We start from the raw sequence: 15197 nt of genomic DNA on the forward strand, positions 1-15197 counted from the left end.
TTTATTGATTTCAGAGAGGAAGGGAAAGGGAGATAGAAACATTAATGATGAGAATCATTGATAGGCTGCCTCCTGCACACCCCATACTGGGGATCGAGCCCGAAACCCAGGCATGTGCCGTGACCAGGAATCGAACCCTGACCTCCTGGTTCATAGGTCCATGCTCAACCACTGAGCCCATGCTGGCCGGGCAGTGAGGTTAATTTTTTAAAAAGGTTATTATCTATTGCAATTTACTCTAAAATAGTACAAGTAAGTAGGTGGGATGGGGAAATAAAGAGAGGTATTAATAAAACAAGATTGTGTTAAATAAGTGTGACAGCTAGGTGAAAGGAACATGAAGGTTCACATACTACCCTGCTTTTTTCAAAGTTTGAAACTGTCTGTCATGATCAGCCGTGTCCCAGACCCCAGACCTCTGCCTGATACACAGCAGGAATGTAATAAGTGATAAACTGAAATAGTCGTGCAGCCTGAATAACATCGCCTACAGGCTCTCTAACCCTGTAGTTCTGGGCAAATTTCTCAAATTGCTATCAGTAAGTGAACCTTGATCTACCCAGATCTGTCTCACTGTAGCTGCAGCACTAATACTGCCCTCTAGAGGATAAAAGACAAACCACAGGGAAGCCCTTCAAGTCTGTTCCTTCTGCCTCATGAAGGTTTAAAACAAGCCATACACACATACACGTTTATCATTAACTCTTTATTTAAATGTTCCAAGGATCCCAAACACCATTTAAAAATTAAAAGTGCAAAGCACTCCATCAACAAAAGCACATGAGTATCACAATTCACGATACAGCTTTTACTCCAACAAAGTTTATTTTACCCTTTATTACAAAGGCACAGAAGTCATCTGAGACCTCAGATATTTACCTCACTGCATGTTAATGTCGCACTGCTATGGTGCAACTTAACATAATTATAATAAAGCTCATAATGCTGTTTCCAACAACTCATCAGGAGATATAGATTCTTTCTATAAATAATTAAAAGAAATACTGGACTTAAGAGCAATATAGGCACAACAAAGGGGACCTGAAAATTTCTATAAGAGCAGTTATATTTCTCAATGGAAGTTAAGACTTAACTGTGAAACTCTACTACCTGCAACAGGTACAGTGGACCAAGTTTTGCCAAGAACAAAGTAAAGTGAGCAACTTCTAACAAACTAAAAAAATATTTTTTTAGTAAACTCCTTATGAAAGCAGCAATGAGATCATACATAGATGCTTCCATCATTCCGTCAGTTTCCAGTCTTTAAAAATATGTACTTTGCAGGTCCAAAGTTCTGGATTTGGTTGTAGACACCAAGGTGGAGGCTCCGCAGTCTCCTCACCGGGGCACAGTGGCCCCTCCACCCGAGTCACTGCCTGTGCTGGTGGCGTCTGGACTGGCAGTCTGTTCTGATCTCTGGTCGGCACTCACCTCGTCATCTTCAAGAGGTCCAGAGCTGGCTGCACTCTCGTCCATCAGAGCAGTCCCCTCTTTCCTCTTTTCTGCCAACACCTCCAGCCCCATCATCCTGAGATAATGCAGCCTTTCATTTTTGGGCACAAAAGTTCGAATTGAGGCCTTTCCCCGCCATCCACACAGCACAATGGGACACTGCAGGGTATCTGGTTTCCTACAAACAAAGTGGCTTCATGTAAGTATTAAATCTTTCATCATTGCCTCCAAGAGGTTTAATATGCAGTCTCTCCAAAAAAATTATACCACTAAACCACTGGGAAGGCATTTCAGTCTGTGATCCTATGGATTTTCTCAAAGATCAGCTTCCTCCTTCCTCCCTGAATATCATCAAACCCTCAAATTGGCCAGTTTTTCCTTCACTAGCTGGGGTGCTCTGGGAAGCCACCCGAGCTCTCTGTCCCGTTCCTGGGAAGTGCTGACAATCTGGGACCTACTCCTCCAAGCATTTCTGTCAAGTGCCAGTGGTTACATGAAAGCAGGGCTGGTCCCCTGTGAGCCACAGGGGACCCCCAGGCCCCACGCTAGAACAGCACTGATGCTTAACAGGTAACCCAGGCACTGAACCAACGGAAGAGAAGGCAGAACGCAATCTCTCTTACCTGTTCAATCTTTCCATTTATTCTGTTTAAGACAGAAATTAGGATTAGGTTTCTAAAGCACACAGAACACATACTATGCATTTTATTATCTAAATAAAAATATGTTTGGCCTGAGCTGAACATTCTACAAAACATATTTTCATAGTGATATACAAGAATGTAGTATTTCAGTTCTGAATTTTCCCTATATTGTTTTAAGAAACATTCATAAAAGGCTTCTTTCTAAGCACACCCACAATCCCCCAACAATAACACCAAAGCCAGATGGCAAGAACATCCCCACTTACGTAGGATCCGGCTCGTACTTCAAGACGACGCTCCCCTTAACTGGAAGAGAAACAGACAAGCATTGGCCAAGCTTCCTAGTCAGTGGACACCTCTGTTTATATGGAAAGAGAACAAGAAATAATCTACACTCTGGTGTCTCCAGGATCTCAATGAAGAAAGGACTTTTCTTCTAAAAACCTGAAGGCATCAGCCAACTAAGTACCAAGTAGGGGCCGTCAGAACAACATGGTTCAGGACATTGTGGGAGAGGACCAAGCCAGACCATCTGGGATTTAGGTGAAGCTACTCAGCAAGTCTCAGACACAAGGGAGGTGGGACTAACTACTGGTTAATTCTCAAAGTTCAAGGTTAGATAACAGCTCCAACTCCCAGAAACAGCATTAAACACATAAAAAATATCAAAAATTATATTGCAATCATCTACAACAGTGGTCGGCAAACTGCGGCTCCCGAGCCTCATGTGGCTCTCGAGCCACTGTTTGCAGCTCTGTTGACTAATGAGTTTGCCGACCACTGATCTACAGGATTAAAAAAGTACAAATGGCTCCTTTATCCTTTAAAATAATCTCTACTCTAAATTGAGGTTATGCCTGAGGAGACAAGAGGATGCGGACTCAACAAAGCATGTGCTATGTTCTTTAGGCCTCCAGTTATAAATGTAAAACAAATGATTATATGACCTCAATAACCTATTTGTTCAAGTTTTCATCAAATTGAGCCAGAAATATTGAACACATAAAAGTTAATTAAGAGTGAAGGTGAAGGGATTAAGAACTCCCCCACCCCACCCAAAAAACAACTCACAGACAGACAACAGTATGGTGATTACCACAGGGAAGGGGTGTGGGGGGAGGTATAAGAGGGTAAAGGGGCCAATAAATGGTGATGGAAGGAGCCTTGACTTGGGGGTGATGAACACACAATACACAGATGTATAGAATTGTATACCTGAAACCTATATAATTTTATTAACCAATATCACCCCAATAAATTCAACTAAAAATTAGTAAGAGTAGAATTATTTTTATTCTTAAGTGAAAACATCACTCAAGTGATCTAAGTGGAGGTTTACGAAATATAAAATCAACAGTGTTTTGGTGAGAATCTATTTTGGCTGGCTAGCAACACCATAGCAAGTCTGCATATTCTGCTTTAACAGGATTGATAAAAATACATTCTTTGCTGCTACACGGGTACCTTTCCTGGTGGGCAGTGATGGAGCTCCGGCTGGTGGGCTGGCCAGGCTCTAATAACTGCACACCATCAATGGCAGCTGGGAGACGCAGGGTCTCCCAGGGTCTGGGGAAGGAGAGCAACCCTAGGGGTGCCCTTGATCCTCAATACACTGAGGCCAATTATGTTTCCACAAAGCCCTCTGGAAACTGACAGTCAGTAAGACAGTCACAATGTATTGAATATAAGACTGAGAAAGATTCAACAAGAGGAAACACCCACAGCTGTACTGTCTTTATAAGGACTAGTGAGGCCTCCATGCAAGTCAAACTGCTTACCCAGGTCCTTGGCTTGGATGTATGCCTCACTGCTAAGTTTTCTAAGAAATGGATTTTCCTGGGTTAATAGAATTTTAACGTCTTCCAATGATACAGTGATAATTCTTGAATTAATAAATGGATACAATGTATAGATTCCCTGTGGGAACAAAGAGAGGTCACTTTATGAATGGAAACAATCACCCGGTAAAGTGAGCACCCACTGTCCTCAGGGCCTTTCCAAGGACCATGTCCAGGCCTCACCTCACTATAGCCCTGGGCAGGTGCAGCACCCCCTGCCCGGAACCTGTAATAATCTGTAAGCAAACACTCTCCCAGAGCAGGAAACCCAGCCTCCGAGAGTGCAACAGTGAGACTCAAATGGCTGGTAGTGCCATCCCAGCTCTGAGCCATCCAGACCTGTTGGGCTGGCTCAGAAGCTCCTATTTGTGCCCAACTGCTTCCCATTTATTCGTGGCTGGTGCTGTCCAAATCTGTTCCCCAAATTACCTCCTGTGCTAACCGGAAAGCACAATCAAACTCTTCTCCACTGCTATTTCGACACCAGACTTTTATCCCAGTATTAATAACCTATAAGTTAAAAAATATGATGAAACACACATAAGTAAAAGTCAGGATAATCAATTAAAATAATCCCTTCTACCTTGAGAAGGCAGAACTGTAAGTACCTGATGAAAGAAGGAAAAGAGAAATGAAGAACCTCTGAAGACCAGGAAACTTTGAAAATGCAAGACTATGTCAGCACATTCTATGGGCTATCAGGAGCAAGGATCATATCCCCCTGGAAGCCCCTGTGGCACCAAGTCCTAGTCAATGTTATGAAACTACTTTGACCTCACTGACCTCCAGACAACACTTGGAGATACAATGCCTTAAATACATAGGCAAAGGAAAAACAAGTTAGAAAAACAGTAAAGCAAATGGAAACAGGGAACTAAAAGTAGAAACACTCTATAGAAAATGGAAATGACAACACCATACCACAGCAGCAGCAGCCAACTCTCCAAACCCATGACACCTACCTCCCATGACACAAACAGTGAGAGGGACAGTGGGACAGAAGGGACGCAGGCTACACAGCCTGGGCCTGCTAAGGGCTCTGGGGACCTTGGCCCATACTGGACATAGGAGAGCCAGTGCCAGGATCTGCTCCTCCCAAGGAAACCTGAGCAGGAATCCTCAATTATGCATCAGTCCCCATCTGTGACCTGTACCTTCATCCTCTCACTATTGTTCAGCAGCACGTTTCTCAGCTCCTTGGAAACCATGTAGAGTTGTCTTTTCTTCCCTTCTGTAGTTCGAGTTAACAAATTCATCCTTGGGAATGAAGGATCCAAAGCATAAAATTTCCTACAAATAAAGCAGAGGTGCTTATGAATGTAATTCAAAATTTAATAGACTGTCTTTAAGCACCCCCTATTCTCCCCAACAAGACAATGTAAGTGACCATTCTGGTAAATATATACAAAAACTTAATGAATAAGGAAGAGAGAACCTGAGACTGTTATCCTAAGCATCTTTTCTCTCTGTTCTGCCTGGAGATTCCCAATTAAGGCCCTACCCAGCCCCACTATTCCTCATCTCCTAAATTGGAACTGAGTAAGGAGCCTTGGCCACCGATTTCGTAATTTAACTGAGTAATTTACATTCAGGATCTGAGTCGAGTTCTTCCATCTCTCCACTGTCTTTACCTTTGGGCAGTCTATTTTCTCTGATTACTGCTCACTTTAAATTGAAGGGTTCAGTAAACACACCCTAAGTTTCATCCAGCTAAAACATGCAATTAAAAAGTAAAAATACAGCTATACAGAGCTAGATAAAAATAAAACTATGGTTAAATGTTACCAGTTAAACATTTATAACCCCACAGTAAATTTCTTTAAAGAATTAAAAAAGACTGAATTAATCCTTACTGGATTGGTGGAAATAATGGGTCATCTTCAGGAATAAACACAAATGGATCTTCTTTAAATCCAAATAACTTCATTTTCTTCGATGGAGGGGGACTAAAGGAATTGGGATGAAATCAGTCATCTGAAATCCGAAACAGCACACTCTTCCTTGTCTTCAACCCTTACCCCCAGCTCTGTGCATCACGGGCTTTATACACATGCCTCCTCAGGTCTTAAATCTCTCCCCGCAGACAACAGACAGCAGCACCCACACCAAAAGTTCCTTAGCGCCGAAACTGGTTTGGCTCAGTGGATAGAGCGTCGGCCTGCGGACTGAAGGGTCCCGGGTTCGATTCCAGTCAAGGGCATGTACCTTGGTTGCGGGCACATCCCCAGTGGGAGGTGTGCAGGAGGCAGCTGATCGATGTTTCTCTCTCATCGATGTTTCTAGCTCTTTATCCCTCTCCCTTCCTCTCTGTAAAAAATCAATAAAATATATTAAAAAAAAAAAAAAAAAAAAAGTTCCTTAGCACTGAACTGAGTACTTTGCCAGCCAAAATGTTCTCACACTGCCTGCTGAAAAACCATCACAGGAAAGGTTCTGAGATCCCAGTCAATCTACACAGCTGGGAAGACCACTAGAATGTTAGGCTCAAGGCAGAACCATGTTTCTTACCCACACACGCCATCTTTCTTATTTCCATTATTCTTTAAATCCTCAGTCCTTTCTATTATTTCTGCATCACCAATTCCAGTGTCCAGTTTCCTTTCCAGCTCCGAGGGGCCCACAGCTTTCTCTTCCATGGGACCTGCAGGGCTGGACTGCACAGGGTCTCTTGGCTTCGCAGACTCCCCCTGCAGCTGTCAGAGGGAATAGTAAGTCTATTTACACTCCAATCCACTTTGCACTGCTACAAAAAGTTAATAACATGGAACTCACAAAATCAATCTCAACTATTTTCCTATAACATTTTGTAGAAAATATAACATCTTACTGTTATTTATAAATATAACATCTTGCTATTATAAACAGAACTCATGGACATTGTTTCTTTGAGGTTAAAATCACTTTACCATAATCCCATAAAAAGCATAAACAGCTGGCAGACAATTCCAGCTTGTCTTCATTTAAAATGCTGCTGGCATCCACTCTGTATAAGGCACACTGAGAGATGCAAAGGAGTCAACGCAATCCCTAAATTGTAGGCAGGGCGGAAAAGACAAGTATAGGAATAATCACAACGTAGGAAAGGATAGTGATACTGTTCCAGAGCACCTGGAGAAACTTCGGTGAAAATCAGAAGAATGTACCTCCAGGGACCAAGGAAATACCTGTTGAATAATAACTGTCTGAACTGGGGCAAAGGTATAAAGGTGGTTTTGAGAAGGAGCAAAATGTTTTACTTATGTTAAATGCTCATATACTTTTTATATAGTCTTAAATGAAAAATTATTTAAAACTGTATGTCCTTTCTAATAAGTCCCAAGATAGGTAAAAGTAGTAATTCCCAGTCCCTATGAAGTGAGCTTACAAATTAGACACCTAAGCACAGAAAAGTTCCCCAGTTCACAAAGCTGTAAAGTGGACTAGCCGGTGAGATTCTAAAGCTATTAACATTATACAACACTGCCTCCCAGAGAACTGTTTATTTAAATGTAGAAAAAACCATCACCTGAAACTGCTTGGCAAGGCCAGCAGTGGCCCACATCCTTTCTACCCCCATCTTCGCTTCCTGAAATGCTGCCTCTTTTTCAGAGCCCATCTCAAATGCCCTTTTCTCCAGGAAGCTTTCTCTGCTCCATCCCAACGATCTAATCTTGCCCTCCCCAGAACACCAGCAGCACTGTGCCAGTACGGCTTTCCCTGACTCAAACTCTGGACTACACGTCTTCACTTCAACTAGATCCCAGAATCCTGAATATGAAGAACCTCAGAAAGGCCCCAGTAACACAGACAACCAAAATATATTTACACAACAAAATAAGAAACTGATATGATAAGAAAAGTGGAGAATATTTAAATGACACTAAGTTGTTCTAAAAAGTGTGATGCCACAGCAGAGGAGACAGATTTAAAAGTTCAAAACCCATTTACATAGGTGATTATAAAACAAAATGTCAACATAGCCCCAAATCCAAGTGAATCTAAAGTACACTTATGTGAACAGACCTTCAACCTACGTGTGGTACAGTTGTCTGACCCCTGCAGAAGTGTCTAGTGTAAAGGTGCATCTTAGAGCGTAATATCTATACTATTTTTAGAAACTTAGTATAAAAGCATATAAAATACCTCATTAATAACTTATTTTGATTATATGGAAATAACATTTTAAATATACCAGGGTAAACAAAAAAATGTTTAATTTCACTTTTCTTGGGGAAAGAGGCTGCAAGAAAACCGAAACTACACATGTGGCTGGGGCTCCATTTCTGTTAGCAGTGCTTTGATTGGCCAGCTCTCCTCCCAACCAGGGAGTTAGGGACCCATTAGAGTCAAGAACACCACACAGAGACCTTCACTCTCTAAGGGAAACGCTCTCTAGCCTAACACCAATGCCATGGTGACTGCCCAAAAGTGCCAGTTCCAATCCTGGGCCAGTTTGAGGCTGTATAATCCTATATTAATCTGGATTAGCCATATCCCAGAAAACTGTTTACTTACTATTTCTCCAAAGTCTAAGCATTATTTATCCTAATTTTTAAGCATGGATCTGAAAGAAATGCAGACCTTCAGACTGTGACTCCAGGCTAGGTTCTATGAAGGCTGACATACAAACTAACAAAATAATGCCAAACTGATGAGGAGAGTACATGTTAAATCACAACTTTGTGTCAAGTCTCGAAAGGCAGCCCTTTCTCAGCCGTTCTGCTTCACAGTCGCCCTTACAATGACTCAGGAGAGAGTTTAGATCCGTTGCAACAGGTCAGGGCCAATCCATTTCTTTTTAGCTAGGCCTTGACAAACTGTAATTATTCACAGCCAAGGTGAACACAGGCTTGAGATTAACAGAGTTCCATCAAACTGAAATGGGCTAAGCGGAACCAACCTACAGGGAATTAGAGTTCAGAGCCAGTTTGGGGGTAAAGTGGGGGGATACTCTGATTTTGAGCCACAGAGCAGTCTTTACATGTTTTCAATTTTTATTAGAGTTAGATTTAAGCCCTGGCCAGTGTGGCTCAGATGGGTGGGCGGCGTCCCGTGCACTGAAAGGTTTGCCAATTCGATTCCTAGTCAGGGCACATGCCTGGGTTGCAGGCTCATTCCCCATTGGGGGGACATGCAGTAGACAGCCTCTTTCTCTCTCTTCCTTTAAAAAAAAAAATCAAGCCCTGGATGGTTTGGCTCAGTGGATAGAGCATCGGCCTGGGGACTGAAGGGTCCCAGGTTCGATTCCAGTCAAGGGCACATGCCTGGGTTGTGGGCTCGGTCCCCAGTGGGGGGCGTGCAAGAGGCAGCTGATCAATGTTTCTCTCTCTCCCGCTCCCTTCCTCTCTAAAATCAATAAAAAATAAAAAAAAATATGTTTAAAAAATCAGTAAAAGAATCTTAAAAAGAAAATAATTACATTTAAGGTGCAGAAGAAATGAATTTCCCAAAGTCTGCCTTTTCCACTTACATATCCCTTATAAGAAATTGCTTTTCGTTTGGAAAACTCAACATTTAAATGGATCCCTCCACACACCATCAGGCCCAGCCACCCTCCCCCCCGCCAAACACGTTCCAACTGACCTCTGTCAGCTCCTGCCTTGAATGCACAAAGAGATCACATGGTATGCTGTGGTATTTTGGAAGACGTTTACCTTTGGTGGACGTTTATTCCATGGCATTGAAGACTTTTTCACTAATACTGCCACAAAGAACCCTCCAGTATTTTGATGATGTGGTAATATTCTAAGACTAAAAAAAACAACACAATTCTCACTTTTTAACTGATCCAAAATACATTCTTTTAGTATTAAATATTAAGACAAGTACTACAAAGATGACCTGTGATAGAGAAGTGATGTCTTGTTAATATTCACACAGCCCTCACTCAAGGAATGGCCAATGTGTTAATATGCAAAAAATTAATTCAGTATTTAATGTATTACCATTAGGTTCTAACTACCTTCATTATTCACAAAGGCTCAATGCCAGCAACTAACAGATATGGAGTTCTCACGTGTTGAAAAGTTTACATCCCTGAGGCCAGCCAGAGGCACAGCCCAGGCCTCGCAGGAATGCCGGAGGGCCCAACCTCCCCATTGTCCCCAAACTCTGAGAGCCCCACAAACTCACCACCGCTCTAGATGCATCGCCTGCAACTTCTCTGGCTCCTTTGGTGGGAACATGGTCGGCCGAATCTGGGTATGTCTGCTGTGAGGAACCTCATCCCATTCTGCAAACCACTGCCCATCTTTTGTCATTACCTGCAAAATGAGAGGGGAAGATTCTAAATCACCAGCACTACCTAATAAAAAGGGGCCAGTGTACATGCTCTCAAAAATGATAAATGATGATTTTCATTTCTCTCTAAAGCTAGGAAGACTATTTGCAAAGATAAAAATGAGATAAAATAGCCCAGGCCTATTTTTCTCAGTAGTTAGAATGTCACCCTGCGCACTGAAGGGTCTCGGGTTCAATTCCCAATCAAGGGCAAGTACCTGGGATGCAGGTTTAATCCACGCCCCCAGGTGTGTGTGCATCAGACAACCAATCAATGTGTCTCTCTCATATCGATGTGTGTCTCTCTCCTTATTTCACCCTGCCTTCCACTTTCTCTGAAAATCAGTGGAATAAATATACTATCCTCGGGTGAAGATTAAAAAAAAAAAAAAAGGGAAATAACTGTTTATTCCGTAAAACAGGACAATTATTTTATAAAGCATTTTCCATGTGGAATTTTAAAAAGAAAAAACACAAGCCTCATATTGTTTCTAGTTTAAAACTGAAAAATGAATTCTTACATATTACAAACAAAGCTTAAATCTCAGCCAATAAAATAAAGCAAAGCTGTACTTACAGAGATGAAAATAAACAAAGCTGATGTCTAATTAGAAAAATGAGGCAGGAAAACTCTTCCATTGCCAGAGAAAAATATTTGTATAATCATACTATTTATGTATAATCTTGAAATTGATTCTAAAAAGCATAACCAAAGCTATTATTCAAGTAACCCAAATGTGGATGCTTAGAACTTTCAGGACTATGAAGGCTGGGTGGGTTGTACCTACTCTGTTGAGCAGAGTCCTCACAGAAAGATTACCTTCCATTGTGTGAGTCCAGGCATCCACTTCAGTCCTGGCAATTCAGAAGTCACATCAGCAAGCTCCAAAGCACCTACGTATCAAAAAATAAAATAAATTTTTTCCACATGATGCCCAGTGAATGAGATGCAGATCACATACTGCATGATTCTATATTTAGGAGATGTCTGGGTGAGCAAAACTGTATAGACAGAACATACATTTGTGGTTCCTAATGGGAACAGGGAGTGACTGCAAATGGGCAGGAGAGCTCTGCTTGGGGTGATGGGAATGGACTACTAGTAAAATTGGACTGTGGTGAGGGCTATCCAACAGTTTAGTAAATTTACTAAAGATCCTAGAATTGTACAGCTGAAACCAGTGAGTGTTATGGTATGTCAATTGGAGCTCAATAAAGCTCTTGAACTAGGGAAGAGCTGCAGAGTCCCAGGACGCATCCAAGGCTGACTGATTCCATAACCAAAATCACCTTAAAGGCATCACCAGGCTAGAACTCAGCTAAGGGTCCACTCCTGGTTTTTAGACATGGCAGTCAGATGATTTTGGGTCTCCTTCGTGCCTTTATGGCTAACAAACCAAAAAAGTAACATTTTAAAGTGAACTGTGGCAATTTTTAAATATTCAGTTTTAGGCCCAAATTAAGTTTTCTAAAATTGCCCATCAGGACAACAGCCTAGTTTTAAAAACATCGTGTCTACAGTAGCAGTATTACCAGAAGCTGTGAGATGGGGCAGGAAACCTTTCACATGAACTACCACTCACAGGCCACAGACATTGATTTGACAGCCTCACAGAAGAGGAAACACCAACAAAGCCACACATAAGCTATGAAAACTCAGACAATAATTACAGACAACCAAGCAAGAGAATACCCAACGGGCATCTAGCAGTGAGACACCTTTGACCAAAACATTGTATTGACTTCCACTAGTATATCTGAACAATCTTACTTTAAAAGTGAACACTAATAGTGGAGGTTCCCAGAAACTGGCTTCTTCAAACACTGTCCAGTGCTCAGTATGCCTGCCTGCCAGTATTTGGGTCAGAAGCTGCCAATGCTGGCTCAGTGTTTGGAGACTGAATGTTTTGTGCGCTGCCCTTCCTCCAGCTAAGTCTCTTGAGTACTTTCAGGTGGGGACCACACCCTGTCCAGTCACAGCAATTGTCAAGTACAAAGCTCAGGAAAGGTCTATGCTCCCATGAAGCCATGTCTACACAGGACGCCTGTCACCGAGGACTGAGAAGAGTCTACAAGCCTGAAACAACCACATGTTTAATGGTGGCTGTGAGAGCAAGATCTAGACTGGAAACCCACCTGCCTAATCACTGAGTGGGATGCCCAGTTAATCTATTCTATATATACTAGAGGCCCAGGGCATGAAAATTCATGCACTGGAGGAGGGGGTCCCTCAGACTGGCCCGCCCCCTCTTACAGTTGGGGAGCCCTGGGGGCAGGAGGCGATGCAGTGATTAGGGGAAGGCAATGCCCCCATCACACCTCTGCTGCTTCCACTGCTGGCAGCACAAGCCTTGGCCGGCCCTGGTTACCTGAGCCTCAGGCGGCCCTGGGTGGCTGGGCAGCCGCCATCTGAGGCTTGCCTGCACCTTGGGCAGGCCCTGGGCAGCTGGGGAGCTGAGGGGACTGAGCGCTGCCATCTTGTGGCTGTGGGCACCACCATCTTTGAGGGCGTGACAGTCAATTAGCATACTCCCTCTTTATTGACTGGGGGCGCCACCATCTTTTGTGAGGGTGTGATGGTCAATTAGCATATTCCCTTTTTATTATATAGGATAAAAGCCTAAGTGACCAGCCAACCATTCTTGACCAGTAGCTATGATGTACATTGACCACCAGTGGGCAGACGCTCAATGCTGGAGCTGCCAAGCTGTTGGGACTTGGCAGCTGTGGTTCTTGGGTGACACACCCAGAACCAGAGAGGAAGGAGCCCAATTGTGGGGTGAATCACATGAGAACTGCCCTCTCACAATCCGGGACCCATCAGGGGATGTCAGAGAGCTGGTTTTGGCCCGATCCCCGCAGGCCAGGCCGAGGGACCCCACTCGCGCACCGGGCCTCTAGTTTTCTATAAAATTACATCACCCACAGTCTTTCTGTTCATATGCCTTCTGAGATAAAGTACCAACAAAACTGTGGAGATTATGATCATGTAAAAAACATCACTCAGATATCACATCTTTCTGTAGACCAACATAAGTACAGCAAAAACAAAACAAACACAGTAAATGCAGGCTGAAGGACAAGAGTGAGGACTGACTACACAGAGATCAACCAGCCACTGAAAACATAACTGGAAGCCCAGACTGCTGTAGAAAGCACCACAGGAGATGCACTCTTGTCTTAACTTCACAAAAATGCATGTAGTAAATTTGATGGCACTCTATTCTGGAATGAAATTTGCAATTTCATTCTATTTGAAATTTCTCATTATTTGCTTTAAGAAGAAGATGACAGGAAAGATGATCCTTTTATTGAAAACATAAAAGGAGAAATAATATTTTACATCAAAATGTTATGGAAATTGCTGTTTCAGAACATTTCATAAAACAGTGCTATAAGACCTCACACCCATCAGAACAAATACTATAAAAAACACAGAAAACAACAAGTGCTGGTGAGGATACAGACAACTAGAACCCTGTGCACTGCTGGTGGACTTGTAAAATGGTGCAGTCACTATGGAAAACAGTATGGGGGTGGGTCCTGAAACAGAATTATCACATCACCCAGCAATTCCACTTCTGGGTATTACACCCCAAAAAACTGAAAGCAGAGCCTCAAAGTTATTGTCCACCATAATATAATGAGGAAGCAACCCAAGTGTCCATGGATGGTATACATACTATGGAATATCATTCAGCCTGAAAAAGGGAGGAAATTGACACATGCTACAACACAGATAAACCTTGAGGGTAGTATGCTAAGTAGGCAAGTCACAAAAAGACAAATACTGTATGATTCCACTCATGAGATACCCAGTCTGTTCCAACTCAGAGAAAGATACTACAACAATGGGGAGAGGATAATGGGGAGTTGTTTAATGAGTTCAGAATTTCAGTTTTACAAGAGGAAGAACTCTGGAGACTGGCTACACAACAATGTGAATGTACTTAACACTACTGAACTGTATACTTAAATTTAGTTAAAATGATAAATATTAAGTTTATGTATGTATTACCACAATTACACTGACAGAATCTGACATAAATATTCACACTCAGATAATGGGCAAACCTTGTAATTCATGAAAAACAGATCTATTATATAAGCTTGTTTTCTATTACAGCTATCTCATTTTAGGGTTTACAGCAGGCGTTCTCAAACTACGGCCTGTGGGCCACATGCAGCCCACCGAGGACATTTATCCAGCCCGCCGGGTGCCACTGCCTGTCCTGCTTAGCAGCCGACTCGTCCCGGGCCCGCAGTGCGCATAGGAATTTGTTCATAGTTTTTTTTTTTTAAACTATAGTCCGGCCCTCCAACGGTCTGAGGGACAGTGAACTGGCCCCCTGTTTAAAAAGTTTGAGGACCCGCCGAAACCGGTTTGGCTCAGTGGATAAGAGCGTCGGCCTGCGGACTGAAGGGTCCCGGGTTCGATTCCGGTCAAGGGCATGTACCTTGGTTGCGGGCACATCCCCAGTGGGAGGTGTGCAGGAGGCAGCTGGTCGATGTTTCTCTCTCATCGATGTTTCTAGCTCTCTATCCCTCTCCCTTCCTCTCTGTAAAATATCAATAAAATATATTTAAAAAAAAAAAAAAAAAAGTTTGAGGACCCCTGGTTTACAGGCTAATAACATAAGCAAATGCCCCAGGAAAAGGTCTACAGAAGTATACAGTATAGCAGCAATTTTCAACCTTTTACATCTCATGGTACACATAAAGTAATTATGAAAATTATGCGGCACACAGGCTGAAAATTGCTGCACTATAGCAATAATTTTGAAAAATCTATACTTTTATTAATACAGCGTGCTTACCTTCACTTTTTTCTAGTAAAGATGCTATGACAGCTTCATCTTCAATGGGGTTCAGTGAACATGTAGAATACACCATCCTGCCACCTTCCACTAGCTGTTCAGCACCCCGTGTAGCAATCCGCAGCTGTAAGCTAAGGGTTGGATATACTAAATCACTGAGACCAAACACAGCCAGAGAGCGCATTCTT

General features: G+C 42.6%; 1 protein-coding gene across 2 annotated transcripts in view; it reads right to left on the reverse strand.

Annotated features, from left to right (window-relative positions):
• Positions 1–691: 691 nt before the first annotated feature.
• NSUN2 (NOP2/Sun RNA methyltransferase 2) overlaps positions 692–15197 on the reverse strand; it is a 29051-nt gene continuing 14545 nt past the window's right edge. For both annotated transcript variants that reach the window (XM_080678425.1, XM_080678424.1), the window contains exons 9-19: positions 15010–15140; positions 11013–11086; positions 10046–10176; positions 9568–9664; positions 6443–6627; positions 5788–5880; positions 5089–5224; positions 4364–4444; positions 3875–4013; positions 2363–2402; positions 692–1630 (exon numbers count right to left, since the gene is read on the reverse strand). In XM_080678425.1, coding sequence (XP_080534551.1) covers positions 1339–1630; positions 2363–2402; positions 3875–4013; positions 4364–4444; positions 5089–5224; positions 5788–5880; positions 6443–6627; positions 9568–9664; positions 10046–10176; positions 11013–11086; positions 15010–15140 — 1399 coding nt within the window. In that variant the 3' untranslated portion in view covers positions 692–1338. The remainder of the gene's footprint in view (positions 1631–2362; positions 2403–3874; positions 4014–4363; positions 4445–5088; positions 5225–5787; positions 5881–6442; positions 6628–9567; positions 9665–10045; positions 10177–11012; positions 11087–15009; positions 15141–15197) is intronic.

This window comes from Plecotus auritus, assembly GCF_963455305.1.
Source record: "Plecotus auritus genome assembly, chromosome: 7".
NCBI classification, from domain to species: domain Eukaryota; kingdom Metazoa; phylum Chordata; class Mammalia; order Chiroptera; family Vespertilionidae; genus Plecotus; species Plecotus auritus.